Below are 27,441 nucleotides of genomic sequence, written 5' to 3'. Positions count from 1 at the left end.
TATTGCTTCACACGCTGTAATTAATCAAGCCATGTTGTGTCCATTTAGTTTGGAGTTGTAGATGCTCACTAAACCGGCTGATCATTGAAGATGTGAATAAATGGGTTTGTTTGATGTTTCTCATTTCTGCTTGTTCACGCAGAGGGGGTGAAAGAGGCACGAGCAGGAAAGGGCCACTTAGGGAATCAACCGTTTCCTCAGAGTAATTGAAGCCAGAGCCACTGTTGTGATCCAACAACCTACAGTTGTGATGGAATTTGTGTTTCAGCAATTCTAAATCTGCTTGTGGATTTTGTTGAGAGAACTTAAAGTAAGCATAGAATTGTCTCAATTTACTGACTTGATCACAGATTCCTGGTTCAGCTGTCCATGATTATCATAACTGTGCATGATGTCCCATTGATCGTTCCTTCACGATCCAGTCAATTCCTGATGGATGTGTCAATCTTATCTCATATCCTATCATACCCAGAAGTAAAATGTGTTGTGAATGGTGCTTCATGTTGACTTTACAACGTTCATGTCAACAGTGATAAGTCATCTTTGGTTCTTATACATTTAAATGTGACTCTTCTTACCCTCAGATGGCAGGTGAGAAAATCTCTGCATCATGTTACTTGGATGAAAGGACCTTCCGGCTTTGCTGTCAGCTCTTTCTCCAACACTCTGAGACCATCCAGGATGGCTGGAGCTGGGAGCAGATCAAGGTGAAGTGAATGTTTGATAAATCCACAAAGCCTGGGCCTACTTGTTGTCCATAGAGGTTTAAAATGAAAGAAAGAACTTGTGAATCTCACAAAACATGTCAAGAAAGAAAGTGTTGTTTTTTTTGAAGATGAAGAAAATTAAGCCTATTTTTAGATTTTTGGCATTTTGACATGACTTTTGATGATAATTCAGCACTTTCTCTCTCAAAATTCTCATTATTTCTCAACGCTTTTTTAAGTTCTCACTGCAACGTCTATTAAAAATGACTGTAATACAATTTTTTTACAGTACATTTACATTTCATTACACATATGCATTTATCAGGTGTTTTTATCCAAAGCAACTTACAATAGAGGAACAGAAACATTTAGTCACTTAATTTTTCCAATTTTTATTATTCCCGCCTATTAAGGAATGCACAAAAAACTTTTTGTTTAAACTCCAGTAAAAAAAAAAAATATGGTAAAGGGCGTGCCATTTCTGAAACACGCTGGAAGCAGTTGACCAATCACAACATGCTGGTTCAGCCGACCAATCAGAACACACTGCTTTTTGGAAGGAGGGGCTTCATAGAGACAGGAACTAAACAGGGCAGTGTTTCCCAAAAGCTACGATCAACTTAAGCTTACGATGCTTTTGGGAAATGCTGCCCAGAGCGTTACAGACAGACTGGGAAAAGAGGTGCTGCAACAATGTGACATGTGAAAAATAATGTGTTTTTGAACATTCAAGCATGGAAACCTATTCTACTAGACTCCAAAAACAAAATCAAGACTTTGTAAAAGGTTATAATATGGCCCCTTTAAAAAATACTTTATTAATCTTCATTTAAAGGCTAGTGCTACAAATGCTACAATGATGTGAAAATGCATGTTCATAGACATTTTGTTTATAGATGTCTAAGATTTTAGTCTATTGATGTCAAAGAATTTAGACTTGAGATTTTAAGGGAAAGTGTATATTTAAGGTCACATAACTACAATTTCTGCCATTTTAAATGTTTACTCTTTTAAATCACATTTTTGCATTCATTTTTTTAAAATGTTCCTGCAATGTTAAAAAATGTTTATTTTACAAAAGCATGAATATTCCAAAAAATGTGTATTTGTCATAAAAAAAAAAAAAAATTAAAATCTAAAATGGTTTTTATTAATTTCATTTTTGGCTGAAATATGTCCCAGATATGTTCTTGACATGTTTCCTGAGATTCATTTTATTTCTTCTACATACCAGTGTTTTATGGTAATCTTGTGTTGGTTGTGACTTGACTTTGTTCCAGGGCACTGATGAAGGATTCATGAAGAAGACTGTTCTCACCCCTGTAAAATCAAGCCTGTTGCACAAACAGCATGGGTGTTTCATGCAGGCTGAAAACATGGACCTTCTGACCGATGACATTCAGGTAAGACAAGTATCACTACTACTATCGCTCAGGATTAGTGATCTGAACAACCCCTAAGATTAAGTACTGACCTTTGATGAGTAAGTCATTTCGTTTTACCCATTTTGGTCATATAAGCGTACTGTCTCTGTGACTGGGGGTGGTTCTTGGATGGAATGAGGCAGTCCGTTTATAAACGCTAACAAAATGGGCCACCAAAAACGAAAACTGACCTAAGTGTTTCCCCTCATACTGAATCAATTACCTGAAGGAAACACTTTAACTAAATCCTTGCTTTATAACCGTGCCGGGTTTAGTTTTGGAAAAACTTGCTAATGTTGGCATACGCTTTTATGTGACTGTTAAGATGTTTATGCCCTTTTGTCCATCCGTGTGTTTCACACACACACACAATCTTTTAGCTTAGTCTGCACACTTTATGCATTTCCATTTGGGGGGAAAATGATTGTGACATCTTTAAACTTTAAGGAGTATGCTTGATTTTTATTTTTTTTTTTAAACAAGCTTTGAAGTTAGTATCAGCAAAATATTTTGATTGTTATGCTGGTCTAAATGATCTCCTCCAAAATGGGGGTTGTGCCTGGTGGTTGATTTTTCTTTACCTCCACTCTCAGCCCATTTCATTAGTAAGCCCTTCCGGCTGATTGCAAATGACTCGACTTCTTGCATATTTACATTCAGCTCACACACACTAGGGAAGACTCGACACCGTCTCCTTTCATGAAGGAGATTTTTCCATATTTCATTGCCATTAGAGAAAGCAGTTTTTGTTTTTATGAAGTAACTGATTATAATGCAATCCTTCCGATATTCTGTGGTTAGGGCTGGTCAATTGCATTAATTATTAATGATATTCACTACTATATCTTAATATATGTACATTACTTGCCCTGTATTAGCATTAAAAAAAATCAGTAATTTAAAACTCCTTAAAATCACTGTGATTATTCACAAAGTTTATATTATGTTTAATATATATTAGTCAAAATCTGCTAATTAAAATTAATGGTAATTAAATGTAATAAATCTTGTAATTTATCATCTTTTATTAGAAAATTAAACATTTTATCAAACTTTGATAATTGGCTTAAAGCGATAGTTCACCCAAAAATAAAAATTATCCCATGATTCACTCCCCCTCAAGCCATCCTAGGTCTATATGAATATCTTTTTTCAGATGAACACAATCAATCGGAGATATATTTAAAAAATATTCACATTTGAAGCCAAAAAAAATGCATCCAACTATTATAAAAGTAATCCATACGGCTCCAGGGGGTTAAAGGCCTTTTGAAGTAAATCAGTGCATCTTTGTAAGAAAAATATCCATATTTAAAACTTAAAAATCAACATGTTGAACGATGTTCACTAATCTGGCAAAGTTTTTGAATTGGATTGTCGTTTATTCTCTTTAGCATGCAGTGTAAAGTATTTCGCTCAGTTCTCTGATCATCCCGATTTAATTTCATTGAGTGAAGGACAAATTTGTACTTGTGTGCATTATGTATTATGTATGTTATCATCGTCTCTGACAGACATCATGTTGAAGCCACTCAGGTCGCCATTTACTCTCTTTTCTCAGAAAGCGATGACGTAGTCAAAACATCCGTTAGTGTGGGTTTTCCAGGAAATGCGTGACTCTTCTTCTTTTGAGGTTTATTGGTGGTTGACAAACAACAAAACGGTGTATTACCGCCAACACTGGTATGGAGTGTGGATTAAAATGAATTAATCCCTCCCTTTTTTATGATCTCTCCCACAAATTAGTCATTTTAAGATACTGAAAAATAAAACTAGCACATTCAATTGCATTTTTATGTTTGCTAAATTGTGCAATGCGTGACTCAAACCTCTGCCTCTCATAAATAGTCCCGTGTGTACTGTGCACTTTATTTTTTTGAAAGACATCGATGTTGTGATATTTAAATGATGTGGATTTGAAAACTTGTAATGAATCGTAAGGTAATAATTATTTATTTCTTAGCTGGCAAGTATTCAGTGAAGTGATTGATGTCTATGAGTGTGTTATGTCGATGTTTTTAGTTCTAATATTCTAAACGGCAGCCAGCCTAAGTTTTTGACGGACACGATAATGTGCGTAAGAGGTTTGATTGTTGAGTAATTATATTATATTTGCTTAGTTCATTATACTTATTTTATGGAATGAAGTTTAATTCGTGGCTTAGAAAAATTACAAGTTACTCAGTGACTGACATGTTTGGCTTGTCAAAAATGTTACATGCAGCTGCCACAGATTCGTTGAAATTTAAAAAAAGTTTCTTTATTTTTTTTATTTTTTTTTAATCAGGAAAGAAAGGAGTGGTTTTGATGCACAAAGTTGTTGTTATTGTCTCTTATAAAAAAAATATTTTATTTAAACCCTTGAAAATGCAGATTCTGTTGTAAGATATAATGAAAAATTACTTTTTGTTCCATTGTTACCGCTTAGCATATTTTGACTAATATATAATATCATATTATATAATCAAAATCGAGTATATATAATAATTATTAAATATATATAGTTTTTTTCATGACTTAAGCACATTACTCTAATGCAAATATTCAGATTCTTATCGTTGTTGTAATGCAAAAATATTTTTTTTATTATTTAAATTGTAAAGTATTTATATATCATTGGTAGTATTTGTTGTAATTTGTAAAGTTAAATTGTTTTTTTTATATATATATATATATATATATATTAGTAATAAGAATTTTGAAGGGAAAATGAGCTTAAATCTCAAGCAAAAAATCTTGATAGTCCTAAAAATATGCTTTTTTTAATGTAATTCTTTACTCTCTAAAAATAAAGGTTCTTTATTGGCATCAGTGGAACCTTTAACATCCACGGAACCTTTCCATTTCTACAAAAGGTTATTAATAGGTTAAATAATTAGAAAAAGGTTAAAAATGTTCTTTAAACTTAGAAAAATCTTTCTTTTTAGAACTGTTCTTTGGGAAATTGAAAATGGTGCTTCTGTGGCATCACTGTGAAAACACCCTTTTGGAACCTTTATTTTTAAGAGGGTATGCTAATTTCTTATTTTTTCATTCTTTTGCTTTTGAGGTGAAATGTGAGCTGAACATATTTTTGTGAGATTGATACATCACTGATTAATTTCTGATACACCGAAGACAAAAAGACCAGCATTGTCTGTAGTGATACCAACTCAACATCAGCATCTCCTTTGTTCACTCCCCAACATTCTGAAGTCTCATGTGCAGTCGTGCCACAGCGCACGTCACCTGACATGCCCTGCATAAAAGAACATTTAGAAAACTTGACCTTGGTAAAGACTGTTCGGCAGCAAGCAGTAGCTTGCAGGCTACAAGAAAGACTCTTTTTTTCCATTGTTCAGGAAAGGAAAAAAAAAAAAATCCAAAAAGATCTGTGGAAGATTAGGGAAGCCAGGAGCTTTTTTCTTTTTTGTGGCATCCTGTTTTGAGTGGTGGAATTCTTTTAGGGAGTGAATAAATGCCTCACTCAACAAAAATCTATCAGGGTTAACCCTTTCAGTGCTACACACCTGATTTCTCTGGAACTATGTTCAATGTTACTCTTTGTCTATGAGCACCTGTACATGAAGAGGCCAGTAAACAAGAATAACCGTCCTTAAGTATATTTTGTAGACAGTGGATATATAATATATATACAAGTATATATTTAACAACAATATGTAAAAATACACAGTACACACACATATATATTATGTTATATATTATGTATATTATTAAAATCGTTTGACAGCACTAAATATACCTGTCAACAAACGGTGTGTGTGTGTGTGTGTGTATATATATATATATATATATATATATCTATATATCTATATATATATATATATATATATATATATATATATATATATATATCTCAACAGAAGATAAAGAACATGTTTCTCCTCCCTTTTATTTGTGATATTATTGACTAATTATTTGCAATTAGCATTGTTTTTCCCTTTCAGAACAGAGCAATTTTTGGGTCCCGTCCAACCACTAGAGCTTCTCGTAGCTGCTATATAACCACATTTAAGGAAGAAATCTTTATTTGTTCCTCAAGAGATGCACCCAGAAGCAAAAGGTATTTTAATCCTTTAAGTGCGAAGAATGTAAACGGAATTACTAGGATAATTAAACCCGTAATTAGGGCTTATTTAGGTTAATGAAAGAGCCCATCCTTCATCATCCTCTGAAATTACCCAGTCAAACTCGGGTATTCAGGTAAGCGAGGGGAACGTCTTCGACTCTGCTATTGCACGTCCAGTATTGATCTTCCTTTTGACAGTGAAAAACGGAGTGCGTATAAAGTGTATACCTGAGCTCATGGCTCTGTTAGATCCTCTTTAGATGATGCTATTTAAAGCGTCTGCTGCAGTGTGCCACGCAGCCCTTTTCTTTCCTTGTGTGTTTGTGGAGTTGAACAGGTGTCGTCGTTTAGCGATTGCACCGTTACGTCTATACACCTGCTTGAACGTAAACACGGCAGCATTTGAATGACAACAAACGCCGGCGGATGCCAGTTGTTGTTGCTAGAAACACGTTTCAAAGTTAATAAACGCCCCTTTTTAAACTTGACCTTTTGAAAATTTTAAGCGTGTTCTGCAGGCGTACACACAGCAACTGAACTTTTGTCCTTTATTTGAATTCCAAATGCATTCAAAGAGTCAGTTATGCAAAGGTTGAATGAGAGCTGTGAATATTCGTTTTGCCAAATAAGTTCCTGCCACGGCGAACCTGAAATTTAATGCGTTTTCTGCTAGCTTGTTTGAGCTCTCGTTTAACTCATCATCTCACACATTATTTTACACCCTCTAGGTGAAAATATTTTACCTTTCAATGCTGGTACTGTTTGGAAAAAGCATGACGTCATTGTTTATTTGACCTGCCTTTCCTCTATCCAAACTCTTTCATTCCTGACAGACGTCGGATGTGAAACAGTAGTATTGTCTCTCAAGACTGCGCTTGTATGGGAGGCAGGAGATGTTATCAATGAAGGCATGGATGCGTGAAGAATCCTTGAGCCTGCATTGAACTTGCCAGGGATACAGCCACCGCCTCTGGTGATCCAACTTGTCGCTCAGACACTTTCGCTAATTAAACCTGCATGTATCAGTGTGGACCGCAAAGGCCATAGTGATGTCGTAGCATCTCAAAGCCGCCTCCGTGTGACTGAAATCACGTCACAGGTGCCATTTAGGAGTGCTCAAAGATTTTTTTATTATAAATTATTTCTATTGCAATCCAGCTATTGTTTTATTTTTATATATATTTATATATATATATATATAATTTCATGTATATTAAATGAAAAAATGTGTATATACAATAAAAATATCATGATCATCATCAATAATAATAATAATACTAATAATATATTGTTATATATTTATAAATATGCTAAATATCATTATTAAATAATAATAAAAATAAATATTAAAATATTCAATGTCAAATTTATTATTAATAGTACCTAACTACATATCATATCAACTAAATATCATTATTAATATATATATATATATATAAGAATAAACCTTTCAAACAAATATATGCAGTAACTTTTAAGTATGTAACATAAATATATATATATATATATTAATAATGATATTTAGTGTAGTAACCTACCATGAATTTGACCTTAAATAATATTTATGTATATATATATATATATATATATATATATATATATATATATATATATATATATATATATATATATATATATATATATATATATATATATATATATATATATATATACAAAATATTATTTAAGGTCAAATTCATGGTAGGTTACTACACTGAAGTTACAGTAAAAGAATGCAATATATTTTTTAATAATAATAAAATAATATAACAATTAAGTAATAACAGTTTATAGTCTGATTATAGTATGTAACATTTAATCAAAGAAGTATTTATCAATAAAATAGCATAAAACACAAAGGTCTTCATGCAAAATACTGCACAGAGACTCAAATCAGTGAACAGTTTGTTTTTGAATTTGTTTATTTACATTGTCTTTTTGTACAGCTGTACAAATTAACCAATTTACTTAAACAAATCTGACTGTGACAGCAATGTAGCCTTGTGTTGTACTACATTGCTACTTGTTGGTGAAAGTTGCTTGCTACTGGAGAACCTACAGTGTGATGTAATCTGTACAAAAGTCTAGTTACAGTAAGTTAGTTGTAGTTGCTCCCCAGCACAGTGGGGATGGTTGAGAACTCCTCCCTAGTATGACGGCACCCCTTCCTGTTTATCTGTGTTTGTGCAAGTTGCAGCGCACTAAACCTTTATTCCACATTCTGACAGCCAATTAATCACCAGGGGTTGCAGGTCGAGAAGGAGCAAGAAAATCCAGTGCGCATCACCCAGTGAAAGGGAGGTAACCTTGGTAAACAGTCTGCACAACATTTGTGCATATGGACCCACTCGAGGGTCCTGTGCATGATGCCATTAGTCACTTTCCACAACACAAAGGGTGGAGTGTATAAACTCCCTCAACATGTCAACAATATCGTATGAATGAAGGATGCAAGAGGAAGGCAAAAGGGTAAACACATTTTGTTGCCCACTTGGACTGTTCAGGAGGTCTCATTTTCATCAGTCAAGTTATGGAAAGAAGAATGAAGTCACTGGGTGGTGTGGATGTAAGTTGAGGTTTGGTATCACGGCTCAGGGTTTATGACGAGTCTGCACATGCATCATTGATCAGATATGTGATATGGCTCCATTCATGACTTCTTGCAGGTTGAAGCGGTTTAATCAGAATTAGCCTTTATGTGGCAAGATGTCGTATCTGTTGCATAAGAATAGTTTACCTAATAATGAAAATGTATTCATTCATCTATTCACCCAAACCTGTATGACTTTATTTCTTTCTTTTAGAGTGCAGAAGGAGAGTTTAGAAGAATGTTCTGGCGACTTTAATATGTTTGCTTAAGAAGCATTTCATATTATTATCAATGTTGAAAAAAGTTATGCTGCTTAGTATTTTTTACATTTAGTACTTTTTTTTCAGGATTCTTTGAATAGAAAGTTCAGAAAAACAGCATTTATTTGAAATAGAAATCTTTTCTAACATTATAAATGTATTTAGCATCACTTTTGATCAATTTAATGCATCCTTGCTGAGCTAAAATAACCAGCAAAAATAAAAAATAACTGAATTTGATCTTCTTTATTTTCATAATAATATAATTTAATAACAATAATAAATGTTATGTAATATGTAACATATAATATACATTATATAATATATTTATATTATTATTACTGTTAATGTTAAAAAATACATATTTTTTTGTTAAAATATTATACAAGGACAAATTCATTAATACTAGCTACACTGAAGCTATATAAGGGTGCAATATCTTGTAAATATTTAAAATAATAAATATGAATATAATATAAAAATGTGTCGAATTAAAATAATAATTTCTTACCGACCCAAAACTTCTATGTATGACAATGAGAATTGTGAACATTCTGATAAACTTCTTTTGTGTTCCATGGACGGAAATAATTGATACAAGTTTGGAATGACAGAAAATGAGTAAATGATGACAGAATATTCATTTTTGAGTGAACTAATCCTTGAACATAGTATTGATATTCATTTATAGCAATCTGCATCCTTTTTTTTGTTGTTGTTGCATTTATGGCTGCATCTGTTTCATGGAATGGCATGAATCTCTCACTTTCTATCCATTTTTCTGTCTTGTTTTCTAGGCAAACGTTGAGGATGAAACGGCTGGAGTTCAGGCAGCATGTGAAATTCATGCTGTGCTGCGCTATGAATACCACGTTCTGTATTCTTGCAGCTATCAGATCCCCGTCCTCTATTTCAGAGCCTCTACATTAGGTACACAACTTTCTCTCTCACTGCATTTCTATCATTAAACTGCAAAGTCTTGTTTATATGCTGTCTGCTTCCCTTATCAGTGTGTGTATTTCAGAACCCTCTGTGTTCTGCTTTCTCAAAGTCTGGTTTTATGTGTGCTGCAAAAACAGACTCAACATTTACACTGAGATCCCATCTCGACAGGAGTGTTTTGAGTTTTGAGAAAGCAAGCAGAACGGTGACTTATGCCTGTGCTCAACAAAGTTTGACTTTGTGCTGTAAATACATTAATGGCTGCCATGTTAACATTTTTGGAGCTGTTATTGAGCAAGTTAGCAAATACGGACATGCAAGCATCAACCATTTTAAAGTGATCACTTCTACGGACTGTAATCAGATTAGAAAACCTTCTTCTCATTACAGATGGGAATCCCTTCTCTCTTGAGGAGGTGTGGAGCAATGTTCATCCAAACTATAGACAGAGACTACAGCAGGGACCCTGGGACACGCTGACCCAACAGGTAACGCGTGTGGCATCATGAGTGTGCTGAATTTGTTGTTTTGGCAGTTGCTTTCTCAAAATCAATTCGCCAGTGTGGTGAGAAATCAAGTCCCCCCCCCAGGAATCGGGTCTCCTTTTGGACCCCGAGTGATCCCATTGGTTCAACAGACTTTTAATTGGTAGTATTTTTAATGCCTGATTATAATTCCTGCAAAATCATGTTATGATTTCTGTCATTTAAAATATGTTATAATCACCATTAATGTATTTTAAATTACATGGTTTGTCATATACTAGTATATAACTGAAGCTATATGTTGTGAAATCAAGCATTTCTCATTGTTACTGTTTTTTTTAGTTAGCTGGCAGAAATTTTATATTTCAAGCATGTTGTTTGTGCACTTAATGTAATAAACATCATCAACTTTTGATCAGGCATTACCACCTGGGTCCTAAAGGAGACCCGATTCTTGGGGGGAGGACTCGATTTCTCATGACACTGGTCACTAATATCACACAAGTGCAGTATTTGTCCCGAGTAGCACAAGTGCAAATGTGATATTGATTTTATACAACAGTTCAGTAAATAAGTTAATATCCTGTTATATTTTAGACACAATATTGTTTGTTTTATTGACTCATTTTTTTCCAACAAAAATATTACCTGTAAAGCCTGTTGTGCATCTCCGAGCAACACACACTGGAGTTTTGTTTCTGAATGAATCCACGTTTTGAGCAAATCAATCAGGAGAACCAAAGATTCAATGGCCCATTCATAAAGAGAGCCATTTACTTCATTCCTGAATGAATCAGCCATTTGAACGGAACGAATTGAATGAATGACTCACTGACTTGCTCATTTAGACATTTACCACCAACTACTGGCTGTTTTATTTTCTTATTTAGAGTAACACTTCATTAAAAAAAAATAATAATTTAATATTTTGGGGAAAGTTTGTCCCAAAATGAAAATTCTGTTAAAGAAGATCTTTTGAAGAATTTTGGTAACCAAACTGCTTTGGTCTGTAAATATATCTAAATACCGATTCAGATGATTCTGAAAAAAAAAATCTTGGCCCTTGATGCATAAAAGTTTGTGTAATAAATTCTGCTGAATCAAATAAAATATTTCTTTCTAAAGCTACGTATCATAATGTCTACTTGATGCTTTTTTCATTTAACACAATAATGTCTTTTGGGGTCATTTCTGAGCCAAATTTGATGTGCAGTTAATTAAAGTAATTAATTAGATTCAAATTTGTAATTGCATGATAGCCCTAATATATAGGCCTGTGTGTGTGTGTGTGTGTGTGTGTGGGTGGGTGTGTATTTTAAAACAAAGGTGTAAAATATTTATAAAAAAAAGGAAGATGGTAAAATGATCCATCCTACTATAGCTGTGATTGATCAGTTTACATGTCAATCAGATGGCTGCTCCTGTCTTAGTGGCCGGTTCTTGGCTAAAATAGGCTGCAACGTGGACTAAACTTTACATTGATAGCTGGTATTCCCTCCTCGTAGATCTCATGAATCGCATGGGAAAACTGACTCCGGTTGTTTAGTGCTGCTTGCAGATCCGTAGGCATGATTATGAATGGATGGAGAGAGTGGAAAAATAGATGCAGAAAAAGGCTGATTGGAGGCAGTGGAGGATATTAGAGGAGAGGGACCGCAGTAAAAGCAGAGGGAGAGATTCAGGAAGGGTTGAGGGTCTTGAGGTGTTCAGGAGATGGAACATTGCCGCATCTGACGCAGGTAAACATGAGTGACTCACATAAAGGCCTTACGAGCAGTGACGCCAATGGACTCTCTCTCTTTATCTCTCGCTCGGTCTCTTTGCTTTCCTCTCTGCACAGTCTGTTTTTGCCCTCTTATATCTCTCATTCTCCTCTTTATCTCCCCAGTTTTCTTAAACCCTAATCGTATTCTTAGCGTAACCAATAATGGAGGTAGAAAAGTAGATTAGGACAAGGCAGAACTCTCTTGAGGACCCAATAAGGCCTCAATATATAACGGTCAGTGAACAGAGTGTGAACTATACACTATATTCTTCCTTTCTCCATAGTGGAAAAAGGTTCTTTAAATTATTTAAATGTTCTTCATACTAAAAAAAAAATGTTCTTTTAAGAACTGTTCACTAAAAAGTTCTTTGGAGAACCAAAATGATTGTTCTTTATTAGCATCGAAGATTCCATGAAGAACCTTTAACATTTGGAACCTTTCAATTGCACAACATGGGCCTTATTCACAAAAACACCTATTACCTATTACTACCTATACTATTTTATCTACCACTAAGAGTTCTCCTAAATAGCAATAAAAGTTCTTAGCTAAGAGTTTGTCTTAAAACCTATTTACAAAGCAGGCAGGGTTGACCCATACACTGTATAAAAAATTGGACGACGCACCTTCACTCTCTTTTATTGTAGATGAGTGAAGCCACCAATGTCCAAATATGGTACTGCCATCTTGGAACCCAGGTCTGTGCAGTAGTGAGCATGAAGTTAAGCTATAAATCAAAATATTTATTGCATTTAATGAAGAAAGACTCGGCACCCAAGACTCTATCGCCTATTGCCTCAATGGTGTACAGTGTCTTTGGTCAGAGTGCCGGCAACAGCCAATTTAGGATCGTTTGGACTTAGTGACTTAGGAGTCCTCTTGACTACTCCTAACTTTTCACAGATTAAGGAGCTAGTTATAGTGCTAAAATGCTTTAAGTAGCCTTAAGATGTTTTGTGAATACAGCCCCAGGTTCTTAGCAATGGAAAAAGGTACTTTAGATTATTAAATGTTCTTCACACTAATTATTAGATTATTGTTTTATTAGCATCTGTGGTTCCATGAGGAACCTTTAACATACAAGGAACCTTTTAATTGTGCAAAAGTTTCGTTACAGTGGAAAAAAGGTTCTTTAGATTATTAAAATGTTCTTCACACTAAGAAAAAAAAGGTTCTTTTAAGAACTAATCACTGAAAGGTTCTATGGGAAACCTAAAATGGTTCTTCCATGGCAGTGGTTCTTAATCTTGGTCCTAGAGTCTCTCATTTAAAGGGTTAGTTCACCCAAAAATTAAAATTCTGTCATTTATAACTTACCCGCATGCCGTTCCACACCCGTAAGACCTTTGTTAATCTTCGGAACACAAATTAAGATATTTTAGTTGAAATCCGATGGCTCCGTGAGGCCTTCATAGGGAGCAATGACATTTCCTCTCTCAAGATCCATAAAGGTACTAAAAACATATTTAAATCAGTTCATGTGAGTACAGTGGTTCAATATTCATATTATAAAGCGACGAGAATATTTTTGGTGCGCCAAAAAAACAAAATAACGACTTATTTAGTGATGGCCGATTTCAAAGCCCTGCTTCAGGAAGCGTCGGAGCACAAATGAATCAGTGTATCGAATCATGATTCAGATCGTGTGTCAAACCGCCAACGGCTGAAATCACGTGACTTTGGCGCTCCGAACAGCAGATTCGATTTATTTGTGCTCCGAATCTTCCTGAAGCAGTGTTTTGAAATAAGCCATCACTAAATAAGTCGTTATTTATTTATTTATTTATTTATTTTGGCGCACCTAAAATATTCTCGTCGCTTTATAATATTAATATTGAACCACTGTACTCACATGAACTGATTTAAATATGTTTTTAGTACCTTTATGGATCTTGAGAGAGGAAGTGTCATTGCTCCCTATGGAGGCCTCACGGAGCCATCGGATTTCAACTAAAATATCTTAATTTGTGTTCCGAAGAGGCATGAGGGTGAATAATAAATTACATTATTTTCATTTCTGGGTGAACTAACCCTTTAACACATGTAGGACACTGCCTTCAGAGGATGTATTCCAAGGTAGGAAGGCATCAAGGCACGTCCGAATCCAAAGTTAGCTTCACTTCCTTTCTCATGAAATGCCCTCATCTGATCGATAGATGTATCCTTCACTGCCTTTGATATCCCACAATCCTGTGCTTTCCATTCTGTGACATTTGAGCTAAAAAATAAAGATGGCGTCTAAAAGTTGTCAGTTTGTGGGGGGGAAAAAAAAGAAAAAGAAAAAAAAAGTAAGCGTTTGACCAATATTTTCCACTTTTGATGTCATTTCTAGCAAGAAATTACTATTGTAGTTATTAAATATTTGCTTAGTTATCACCAAAGCTCACGCTATTTTTTGTAGATCATTAAACCGTTACTCTGCCTCAGAAGTCTGTCAGAAATCAGTTTTGTGAGGTACTTTTGTGCGCAAACGCTGCCTGCAAAGTCATTGCCTGATAGGGCAGCGAGACAACAAGTCAGCTGGCTATGTTTTTGGATGCAGCCATATTTGAGGTCTTGGAGTCTCTGCTAACAATGCTAACAAGCAGATGAGTTGACACATAGGGACACACCTTATATAGTATACAGCATCTGCAGTGCTGGAGGTACTCCAGAACCAAAATTGCTAACTACTGTTGTAAGGCCCCGGTATACTTCAAACGAAATCGAAGAACGAACTGATGTGACGTCATTTTGAACAAAATCAGGCCAAAACGAAGTTCGTTTTTGTGTTCTTTTTGGAAGTTCGAAATGGCTGTTCAGGAACAGTTCGCTCCAGCTGCAAAACACCTTCGTAATACCATTGGTCAGTGACGATAACATGGCAGGAGGTGTTCGCTGAGGCTCCGCCTTCACTCGCGTGGGACGCGTCTTTGACTCATTTCCTGTGTTTCAGTTCGTCGAGGTAAAAGCTCCGCGGGTGAAAACCAGTGCCCAAGGAAGTCGACCGGAAGTTGAAGTCGGCCGGGTGCCGCCATCTTGTAGCAGAACTTCACTTGCGTTAGCATCCCCATTGACTCCCATTCATTTTGGCGTCACTTTGACAGTGAATAACTTTACATCTGAGGCGTTTAAAGACAAACTCCATTTGTCCATTATTTATTTCTAAAGATACACAACAATGTATAAAGGGCTCCATTACCTTCTATGTTACATTATGGCCCGTGGAAACAGTTTTTGTAAAAATAGGCTAACGATTGCGTCATAACCACTCGACTCTCTGTCGCACAGTAGAGGAATTACCGTACAGACAGGAGGAGAAGCTCGCAGACAATCGGGGAGACAAGAGAGAAGCCTACTGGTGTTACATTTTAAAATACTATACAAAATAATTAATCAGAATACTTACTCCTGCTCACTCACGCCGAAGAACTCCCCGCTCAAGCTCGCCGTCTCTGCAAGATTAACGATGGAAGTTTGCACGCACAGCTACTAGAAGATTTACATCTGTCAGACAGGTTGCTGACGTCATCAAGCTTAGTTTGAGTCTGCGTGTCAAAAAAGGAAGTGCTAAAAATCGCTAAAAATGGGCTTCACTTGTCTCAATTGAGTTCCAATGGGGTCGCTGTGTCCATTTCTTTTACTGTCTATGGTGAAAACATGAACACACTGGATAGCCGCTTTATAGTACTAAATGAAGTTGTGCTTGTAAAAAAAAAAATGAGGCAGTAACACTGTTTTACATGTTTGAGACTGTAAAGCTGCTTGATTTTAAGCAATCTATTGAATGCTTGCAGTTTTCTCATTTTTGTTGTGTTTATTTTTTTACTGAGAAGTGTACATATTTACATATTCATCTAAACGTTGCTCTCAGCAGTGTGGGCGGCGCCAGATGTTCGTTTACAGTATATCGCTGGTCACACATTTCAAACTTCATTTTACTCTAAACGAAAAACGAAAAAGAACTTCGTTTGAAGTATATCAGGGCCTTTATGGCATCACTGCGAAAAACTCTTGGAACCTTTATATTTAAGACTGTATGTGATCTGAATGCGTGTGTGTGTATATAATTTGTGTATTTTACAGAAGTGTCTATTTCAACAGAACAAGCCTCTGAAGTGCAGTGTTTAGTCTTCCTGTTCACAACAGTTTGGTGTGCATAGTGAATCAGTCTGTTCTCCCATGAGGCCTTTAGATGAAGTCATGATAATTGACTGACCGAGCTGGAATCGTGCCGCAGTATAGGAACACGATGGCATTGCTATTCAAAAATAACCTGAAAAAGTCCAACTCTATCCCGCTGATGCTAACAGTGAGGTGTCGTCGAGGGAATTTGTAGAGTCAGCATGTCTTTGGTGCTTGAACGGTAACAGAGCAATGGATCCAGACAGTTGATGTTGTGAATTTTAATGCAGATGGTGACAGTGCACTGAGGTTGTTTTTATTTGCAGAGGAGAGGAGAGTTTTAAGGTTTTGGATGACTGGTTTAAATGGATGTTTACTGACAGCAAAGTTTCTGTTTCTGGCACCCTCGGACCTTGCAGTTGACTTTGAAGTGCGCACTTACACCTTTTCCACCAAAAATGATTGTTGTAGTCCTGGAGTTGGTACTCACAATAGCATGTTTACCCACCATGCAAAGCACACAATTGTGTGGGCCCCCCTCCGTGATTTCTACCGGTATTGTATGTATAACAATATTGTCAAGTTATTTATATATGATAATTTAAATATTATTTAAATAAATATCTATCTATCTTTTAAATTATTTATATGAATACGTAATTATTATATACGTATATAAATAATTAAATATATATATTATATCACAACCAACCTTTTAAAATAATAATTTATAATTATTAATATTAATTAAAAGGAAAATAGGATATATGTGAGCATTTTTTAAACAACAATTGACAATACTTTTGTGTATTTATATTTAATACTACTTTTTAATTGATGAATATTCTGTTTCAGATTACATCAGGTTATGGAAGTCAAATTGTATTGTGTTCAGCTCACATTTCAGATCGTTCCACAGCCTTTGCTCCAAACCTCTTCCTAAGTATGACTTCTTCAAACGCTCCATAAGAAACTCTCCATGATGGTGTGGTATTATGGGATAGGACATTCCTCCATCTCTGCTGTGCATGAGTGCCCTCCAGTGTGCGAGACTCACTCGAGAGCGGCTCAGCAGGGTACCAATGAAGACCATGTGTCGCATGGCAGATTTGCTTAAGTCTGCCTCGTAATTTTCTTTTTAATTTTATCCGAAGCTTTGAGCGTAATTGAATCGTGTAGTGAAAAGTATCATGTGACTATTTAACATTGAGTTGAGATGGAAAAACACATGTTGTGGCACTGGTTTAATGTCTGTGTTACAGTGTGTGACAGTGAAAACCTGTTCCTAATAAAAAATGAGGTCAGAATAGATATTAACACAGAGCTGAACGGTGTGTGTGTGTGTGTGTGTAGGAACATCCTTTACTGGGCCAACCATTTTTCATGCTTCATCCATGTCGCACTGAGGAGTTTATGAAACCTGCTCTGGATTTGGCACAAGCTGAAAACAAGTGAGTTTCTCTCTGATGCAGCTTCAGTAGTCATGCATTTACATTTATCACATGCTTTCTTCCAAAGCCACTTACATAGCATTCAAGATACGCATTTTATCAGATCACACATTCCTTGGGAATCAAACCTATGACCTTGGTGTTGCTAGTGTCATGCTCTACTGTTTGTACTATACGAACACTGTGAAATCAAATTCACTTTCAAGGAAAGTCTGTTCACTCGGCGGCCATATTTGCAACGCCTCCAGGCAGTTATTTCTGGCATCCAATACCAAGTCCTATCTATTTGAATGGAATAATCCTGAAATCTGCTTGCCGAACTCACAATTAAATAACTTATTTCAAATCAGCAACAAAATCTGACATGAACTGTCCCATAAATGTTGTTTCTTATGCTTAATGTATTTTTCAGGCTAGACGAGCCAATGTGTATAAATGACTTCTAACGGCAGCTGCAGTGACGCAACCACTTGACCAATCAGCGATTGGCTCTTTTACTTAGAAGGCAGGATGTACTCCGCCATATTAAGCGTTGCAGTTTCTCCCATTCATAAGTAATAGGAGTATAGAAAGAGTACTATATCTTCTTAAATAATCTTTCTATATCTATAGTTTTTGGTGAAATTCCATCGGCAGCATCTCTGGCTTGTCATTGGCTACCATGGAAAATATATTTCGACTTGTCCCTCAGTAAAAAACTTCAATGGAATCCTAGTAGGCAGACAGCATAATGAATAAATGTTTAAATAATCAAACTAAAATGTAAACATTTGACTTAAACATTACTTGTGTTAGCATGAAACTATGTGATGGACAACTAAAAAAAGAAACCTGGTTACTTTTGGTTAAAATCTGCACAAGTATAGTAGGTAGAACATGACGTAACTATCCATAAAGCATTGGAGTTTTAATTTTGGAAATTCCGATAATATATAAATTATTTATATTATATATTTATAATATTTGAATTATATTTCATTTTTATAAATTTCATAATAAGTAAATGTAATATTTATTTAATCATTTATTTAATAATTTTAAATTCAAATAAATTAATCATAGGGGGTGCTTGTAAGCACTTGTTTAAACAAATAAAATACAATCATTTTTGTGATTTAATTCTTTTTTTCCTTTTTTTTTTTTTTCATTGAATATACTGTAAGCCTCAGGAAGCCAAGCTTATATCCATCAATTTTATCCACCAAGCAACGTCCACAAAAAAGATGATTTAGATTTAGCTCAAATTAACATTTTAACTATAATTTATGTACATGCTTTAATAAAAAATGCAAGATTTACATTTCCGCTTTTAAACCCTCCAGAATACTTGCCCTATACACTTCTGTTTTAAATGAGGGACGAATCAACATTATTTTTTTGTGGTAATGAAGAGCATGCTTTCAATACAAGTTTTATTTAATCTAGAAATGTTCCTTTTAACATTTTAAATTGGGTGTTATATCATCTGATAGTGTTATATCCATCTCCTTTATCTCTAAATGTTAATTTTCAGATCTGGCATATCCATCGATTTTAACTAGTGAGATATGATTAGATATAAACATTTTTGCAGTACTGCAGTGTGATTATCTCATCTGTTCTCAGGAGGGTGAACTATATCGTGACCTGGCTCAGTGTTGTGGGCCCTGTTGTTGGACTGGACGTCCCATTGAGCTACTGCACTGAGGTGTCCGCTCCAGACTGAAGCTCCATTGGTACCGACCTGCTCTGATCTTCCTGTCTGTCTCAGACTCCATTGACCCAGAGGATGTGAAGAGGACATCTGTGACCAGGCTCAGGGTCTCAAAGGTGCCAAAGAGGGTTCAAAAGTCTTGAACATTCAAGACACCAAGTCTTTAAAAGCATTCTTAAGCTAGCTTGTGAAATTAATGTATTAATAAATTGTACTAAAAATATTTTATTCATGCGCTACCATTAAACGGTTCAGTAAGACTTTTTTTTTAAAGAAAGTAAAACATTTATTTATCAATTTATTGATCAGAAGTGTCAGTAAATACATTTATAATGTTACAAAAGATTTCTGTTTCAAATAAATGCTGTTCTTTTGAACTTTGATTAGAATCATTAAAATATATATACATCATGGTTTCCACAGAAATATTAAGCAGCACAACTGTTTTCAACACTGATAATAATGTTCTTAAATGTTTCTTGAGCAGCAAATCATCATATTAGAATGATTTCTGAAGGATCATGTGACACTAAAGACTGGAGTAATGATGCTAAAAATTCAGCTTTGATCACAGGAATCATTTACATTTTTAAAATATATTCGAACAGAAAACAGTAAATTTAAATGTTAATAATATTTCACAATATTACTGTTGTTACTGATCAAATAAATACAGCCTTGGTGAGCATAAGTTTTAAAATATATTCAAACAGAAAATTTTATTTAAATGTTAATAATATTCCACATTTTTACTGTATTTTTGATAAAATAAATGCAGCCTTGATGAGCTTATGTTCAAAATAAGTTCTTTCAAAATCTTACTGACTCCAAATCCAAATTTTGAAATATTAGTGTTTACAAAATGAATGGTGCTGTAATTTTTTTTTTTTTTTTCATTACCAACCATAAAATGTCCATATTATATGACAGATATCACTGAAATGCTCTGAAAGGGATCCGTTAGCTTTCCCATTTATCCTGATTGTAGTTGCTCAGTTGATGCATGTAGCAACCTGCATTCTACAGTCTTTTACAGCACCTTTTGTTCAGGATATGTGACAATATTGTCAAATTAAAAGGCAAACCATATTTTCCTCTGCTGCCATTTCTTTTTGCATTTTGATGGCATTGTAACAATCACATAAGAGTAGCTGTTTATGATTGCATATGGAGGATTGCTATTCAAACATGTCTACGAGTCTTTGTCTGCAGCTGCGTGTGTGTGTGTGTGTGGGTGTGTGTGTGTGTGTGTGTGTGTGTGTGTGTGTGAGTGACTCAATATTTTCCCTCACTGGTCTGGTATTGTGAAGCAGGCTGCATTTAGCCTATTTTTGACATTTCAGAGGCCTGAAATCGAAATACAACATTATTCGTATAACCTTGCTTCTTGTAAGCAAAGTAAATAGTCTGATGTATTTTTTGTTGTGTCTCCTTGTCTGATATTTCTCTTCATTACTCATCTATGCCTTGCCAGGACACAGTTTAAAAGTTGAATGGAATCAAATCCCTGACTGTCTGATGTGAAGTCTGAAACGGAGGAGCTGAGTTTAGAGTCCAGAGTTTGAGAGAAGACGGTGAAAGTCCTCAGTCAGCATGTCTAAATGGGGCGCGCGTCTCTCGGGGGACTGTATCAGTGTTGGTAAGGAGGTCAGCCTCCTACCCGGAGCATCTCGCTCTAATGGACGGACAGGAATGATGGAGAGGAGAGAGAGAAACACATAGATGGATCACAGTAGGGAAATGTTACCTGCTTCATAACCAGCCATTTTAAAAGGTTTTAGGTCACCCCAAAATGAAAATCAATGACTGTCAAACTCAAATCTTTTCACATAAGCATATTTTAAATTGGCACAACAAATTTAGTTACAAGATGCAAGAACCAATGGTTTGGTTTCATTTATACTTTCAAGTTGAGATGTGTCTTGATGTTCTTCATCATACGACTAAGTTATGACTATGGATTGACTGCTTTTATCCCAGCTAACAAAAACATGTTCTAAGAGTGTTTTGATAATGTTACCATTAAAGGTGCTAAATAAGATGTTTTGTTTTATACATTTTTGCAATATTACTTGAAACTGTCTTTACTAACTGATAAAAGACTATTTATTAGGTGCACTGAAAGGAATAATATTAATATACATCATCTGTGCATCATCTGTGCACGAGGTAGGGCCTTAAAAACATCAGCCCATTGGCCCTCTGGCTTGTCAATCACTGCCGTGACGTTCCTTGTGAGAGACGAGCGCGGCTGCGCGCTCCAGTAACTTTCCACACTCCACAGGCGCTGCATGCGATGTTTTTGTCAGGAGACAGGAGTAACAACTGCAGATTATGAGTTACCTGCGGTGAGTCCGACATAATGAATCCAAAAAACACGACGCAGAGAATGCCGGTGGTAAACACTCGTGTTCTAATACTTGTGCACAAGTTTTGGGAGGCGTTCCCTCGAAATGAGCTGTGAAGGAGGGGGGTTGTTCTTACGCATGCGCTCATTTCAAAAACTCACTAACAGTCTTTGGTTTCTCAGTCGACGAAAAGATCCTCTTTAGCACCTTTAAGTTATGAAAATGTTATTTTGAATGTTTTTATAAAAACATTTTTTGGTAATGCGAACGTTAGAGAAAACATTAAAGGATTCACTTCAGAATGAAAATTTCCTGATAATTTACAAAGAAAGAAATTAAGGTTTTTGAAGAAAACATTCCAGGATTTTTCTCCATATAGTGGACTTCAACAGTTACCAAAGAGTTGAAGGTCCAAACTGCATTTGCAGTGCAGCTTCAAAGGACTCTACACGATCCCAGCTGAGGAATAAGGGTCTTATCTAGTGAAACAATCGGCCATTTTCAAAAAAAAAAATAAAAAAATTGGATGCTTTTTAGCCATCTTTACTTATCTTGCACTTGCTCTGCAATGTGCCACACATTATGTAATCATGTTGGAAAGGTCATGCATGACATAGGGAGAAGTACCGACTCAGTGTTTACAAAGAAATCGTGCAAAGTCCAAGTCAAACGGCCTTTACTACCAAAAAAACGTAACAATGTCAGACGATTTTGAAGTTGGAGAAAATGAGATGGTTTTTCGCCCTACCTCGGCCTACGCCACGCATGACCTTTCCAACTTTGAAGAAACGTTCTGTTAAGAACTGGAAGAACATTTTTTCAAACTTTGAGAGAAGCTTAGCCGCAAAATTTGCCAAAGTTATGAGAACATTCCCTGCTGCGATGGTGATTTTTGTCCCTTTTTGCAAAAACAGGCCCTGGTAAATGTATGTTTTGAGTGTGAACTTATAAAATATCTCCTTTTATAGCTTTCCTTGCAATAAAGAAAAGTTGTTTGGAATAACATGAGGGTGAGTAAATGATAACATCTAATAAATTTAACGGAATAGTTCACACAAAGTAGTAAACATTTTATCGTTTCATCCTCCTGTTGTTTTGAAAACCATACATTCTCCTTCCTTCCTTCTATTTTTCCAGAATGTCCAAGCTGGTCTTTGCTATACAATTAAAATAAATAGTGACTACCAAGCTCCATATATAACAAAAAAGCATATAAAAGTGCAATAAAAGTATGAGGTGTAGTTCAAGTCTTAAGTCGTGAGGGACAAAATGCAAGTCATCATTCAATTAGATAGCAAATGTCATTTATGTTTGCGTTCGATTCCAGACATTTTGTAGCTCAACATTTTCATTGTATGGAAAAATACAGCTTAATCATTCCGCAAAAACATGGTTGTTTATTCTCCACAGAATACTAATGACTAGTTTGGACCAGCTAGCATGCTCCAAGACAGAGCTGTCAGTTTAAACTGTACATTCCAGCAGGACAGACACGATGACGGTGAGTAAATGATGACAACATTTTTCATTCTTGGGTGAACTATTCCAGTCACATTTATGATTGTGTGCAAAAAGTCTAATTGACTTAAGTATCATGTATTGAGTAAGTTTTAGACAGACCTCAATGTTATTATATCTGGAGGAGTTGTTACATTAGAGGAAAGGAAATTAGAATTGCCTTAGAAACAAATACCCATTTATTTTACATGCTTCACTGGAGGTGTTGCTTAATGGAGTTTGATAGCTCCTAATGGAGTTGGGGAATTAAATTTGTGAACTGAAATGCCACCGTGAGCGTGAACGAGCCGCTGCTGACATCTGTTGGCCAGCTTGTGCTGTGCTGCTGTAGTTTACACGCCTGTCCACTAGGAGCCGCCATTGACCGAAGAGCGAGTGATTCAGAACTACAGTGATTTAAAAAGACATTTGATTGCATTACATTACCAAATATAATACCAAGTAGCATTTATTATAAAGGAAAATTTCACTTTAAAAGCACTTTTCTCATAAGTTGTCAGTTTTTAAATGATAAAACAATTTAAGTAACATTTAATTGACACTTTTTGGTATTTTAATCTCTAATACCAGTGCTATTTTAATATTATTTATATTTTATATATTTTTCATCTTTTTTTAAATTTGGTTTTAGTAATGTTGTTGTGATTTGACATTTTATTAGTTATTGTTTCAAAAAATTATGTTGTCTAAATTATTTTTATTTCAGTTTTAGTAATTTTAGTACTTAGATTTAAATTTTTATTGCAATTAGTCGTTAAGGCAAAATTTCTACTTTTGGTTATAGTTTATTTCAGTTACCTTTTTTATTAGTTAAAACATAACAAAAATGACATTCAGGCCTTTTTAAAAGTTACTTAAAAATATATTTTCAGATCACTATCTACTGTAATACATTTTATTTGATTTGAGCTTTAATTCAATGACTGAAACTGATTTTTAATAGTCATAGTTAACATTAACAACACTGCCTTACATGACCCTGACATAATATGATAATCAGACTATATCTTGGTATATATTAAAATATTATTACTGCCTGATTCCACTGCTGACCTGCTGCAGTACTTTTAGTAAGTGCAGAAGTGAGTAAAATAATTTTTCCAACAGGTTTCACTGTATCTTTGGACGTTCACAATTTTATTTCTTTCCCTGAGAATGTTTTATCTGGCAGTGCTATTCCAGAAAAGGAAGACCCCTTTCCTGTCCATTTAATCTAGACATCATCCTGGCTTCCAGCACGATTCAGATAATGATAAAACCAAACATTTCGCATGTCTACACCAGACTTTCCGACAGCAGGGAATTGGGTCAGATTTTCTTTGCAGAATCAAACCATCTGCATTCGGTTTTTCTCTTACATCCTCTACCCTGCAGGTATGAGAACGAGGTCATTTCGTCTGTAACATGTTACAGTGAGAATAAAATTTATATAAATCGTTGTGTTTTCCAAGCTTCTGTAGAGAAACAGAGTTTATTTTTAATTAAATAAACTTTTAAGTGGGGTTTTATTGGGGCTGTCACTTCATACAATGCCTGGAGCGTGAGTCTAGACGTGTTGTAAATGTATGGCATATCTGATGTATTTAAAACTGTATTATGCGATTGTAAAGTATAACAAGCCAACATGATGTATTGGTATAAAGTAAAGGCACTGCTGAGGTTGTAAATGTGTTTAAATATGAAAATTAGCTGCATAAACACTGGACACGTTCCAAACGATCTGCTCTGACTGATACGGCCTGGTGCGACAGCTGCTTTTGTTTGTTTTCTCTCTTGTGCATACATACACTGATACAGATGTCCTCTGAGACCTTAGTATAGTATACCTTTGTGGAAAAAGCTTCTTTTTTTGACTACAACCTCTAAAGGCATCATTGTTTGCATGGTTTGACTGATGCCAACATTGCATAAACAGAAACATATGGTTGTTTATTGCACAATTATTAATTTTAAGTCTTATTTGACCTCATCTGAAATTGGAGAGAGAATAAAATAACTTGATTTTGATTAAAAAGATGCTTGATTTAGATCTATAGTGTCCCTAAATATGGAAGGCCAAAAGGGCCAAAAACGCGTGCATTTTAACACGTCAACAACACGTTAAATGCGTTGGACACTTTTTACGCGTACACAAGGGTCAGCGTACAGTGCGCGTGACGTGTATTTCGCCATCATAAGAGTATGCTGTGTCATGGGAAATCCCCCAAGAACTGGGTCTCCTTTGGGACCCAGGCAGTAATGCCTAATCAAAAGTTGTTGTATGATGTTTATTACATTAAGTGCACAAACAACATGCTAGAAATATAAAATTAATGCTTATGTATTGCAAAATAAATCAAACTGGAAACAGATATTGGAAGCATATCATATCTAACATAATATAAACTAAGCTAGCAGGTTAATAGGGTAAATGTATGCTATGCTACAGTAGTACAAAAGCTAACTAAAAAAAAACAGTAAGAAAAGCTTGATTTTACAGCCTATAGCTTCAGTTATATACTAGTATATGGACAATGTATTTTAAAATACATTATTGGTCATTATTAGTTGTGCATTTTAAACTATATAAATCATAACGTGATTTTGCAGGAATTATTATCAAGTGCCAAAAATATATTAAAAGTCCATTGAACCAATGGGATTACTCTGGGTCCTAAAGGAGACCCGATTCCTGGGGGGACTTGATTTCTCACCACACCAGATTTTTGTAACCGCGTTTACTTTGTACACGCAGGTCACACATGCGCAGTTAATTTTTTTTTAGCAATAACTAGTTAATCCACAAGGTGTCAAACGGTCACATGGGGGTGTTGATTCACAAGGTAGTCAAAGAAAAACAGAACAGACCAGAGCTCATGCAAGCTACAGCGACGATGGAGGCCTACAAACATGAGAGATTGTGCGAAGAGGTTAGAAAGTACCCTCATCTGTACAACTCTAGCATGAAAGAATACAAATATATTTAGATGGGTTGTAACTCGTGGCGAGAGATTGATCAAATCTACGCATGCGTCGAATGCCTGTGTACGCGTACGAGTCAAACGAAGTATACCCAGGGCTTTAAGTGACACCTAAAAAAAATGCAATTGCATTAGATCATTTCTGCTTAATGACTTTTAATCAAATCAGCTATGTTGCAGTGATTTTTAGAGAATACACAAAGTCAGTAACGCAACAAGAAATCAGTTTCTCATGGGTATTTCTCAGTATCTCACAAACTCTGACTCATGTTGGAATCGTCTAGTCACTGTGCTGGATTTGTTGAGAAAAGGGCCTTTTGTTTCCTTCAGCTTTAATCACATTCTGGCTCTTTCTCGTCAACCGCCTGAAGAGTTTTGGACAGTGTCATTGTTGCCAAGTTAAACAGTGTTTTCTGGGAAAGAACCAAAGATCTCTGAGCTCCATGACCAGTAGATGGCCTCATATCCCACAGCACAAGCAAACGTCAAGGTAAATTTGACTCTGCCTATGGATCTCTGAGCACTTATAAACAATGTCATTAGAAGTGCTTGCTAAGGCTAGTGTTACTGTTATACTTGAACAGAACCGTAAAGTTTTCAACTTGAATGGTGTGCTGTTACTTATTATTTTATTCATTTCATGCATGTTATTTTCAGACTTACTATTTTCGCCTGGCAAACTCCAAGAGATTTACATTGCAGGAAGGAGACGAGACATATCTACAGACCCGAATATCATAATCAAGACTTGGTGCGCTCTTTTAATTTGGGCCTCTACGTAACCAACTAGCAGCCACAAAACAGACTTTAACAGCTTAAACCATTCAGAATACATTCACATCTCTAAAACAACATGCTAAAACAATTCAGCACACATTATCGACCAAACTATTGTTTTATGTAGAATTGTTATACAGTATTTAATGCAATTACATCAGAAGTAACTAATTAATCCTTTACTTTATCAAGTAATTAATTGTTTAGTAATGCGTTACACCCAACACTGCTAAAACCACACAGAACACACAAGCACCCACATAACAACATGCTAAAATCTCTCAAAACAATCTAACAACCGCATAACAATGTCTTGGCAACCACACTTTACATCCAAGCAAGCCCTA

General features: G+C 35.3%; 1 protein-coding gene across 4 annotated transcripts in view; it reads left to right on the top strand.

Moving 5' to 3' along the window:
- atg10 (ATG10 autophagy related 10 homolog (S. cerevisiae)) overlaps window positions 1-21,862 on the top strand; it is a 28,806-nt gene extending 6,944 nt beyond the window's left edge. For 2 of the 4 annotated variants that reach the window (XM_067397538.1, XM_067397541.1), the window contains 7 exons: window positions 585-707; window positions 1,988-2,110; window positions 9,848-9,980; window positions 10,383-10,480; window positions 17,701-17,798; window positions 19,404-19,607; window positions 20,966-21,862. In XM_067397538.1, coding sequence (XP_067253639.1) covers window positions 585-707; window positions 1,988-2,110; window positions 9,848-9,980; window positions 10,383-10,480; window positions 17,701-17,798; window positions 19,404-19,503 — 675 coding nt within the window. In that variant the 3' untranslated portion in view covers window positions 19,504-19,607; window positions 20,966-21,862. Of the gene's footprint in view, window positions 1-142; window positions 311-584; window positions 708-1,987; window positions 2,111-9,847; window positions 9,981-10,382; window positions 10,481-17,700; window positions 17,799-19,403; window positions 20,674-20,965 lie in introns of those variants that run through there. The other 2 variants (XM_067397540.1, XM_067397539.1) reach the window with 2 other exon arrangements.
- The last annotated feature ends 5,579 nt before the right edge of the window (window positions 21,863-27,441 follow it).

This window comes from Chanodichthys erythropterus, chromosome 10, assembly GCF_024489055.1.
Source record: "Chanodichthys erythropterus isolate Z2021 chromosome 10, ASM2448905v1, whole genome shotgun sequence".
Taxonomy (NCBI): domain Eukaryota; kingdom Metazoa; phylum Chordata; class Actinopteri; order Cypriniformes; family Xenocyprididae; genus Chanodichthys; species Chanodichthys erythropterus.
The sequence above is the reverse complement of the archived record's forward strand: the minus strand, read 5'-3'. Positions and strand labels throughout refer to the sequence as shown.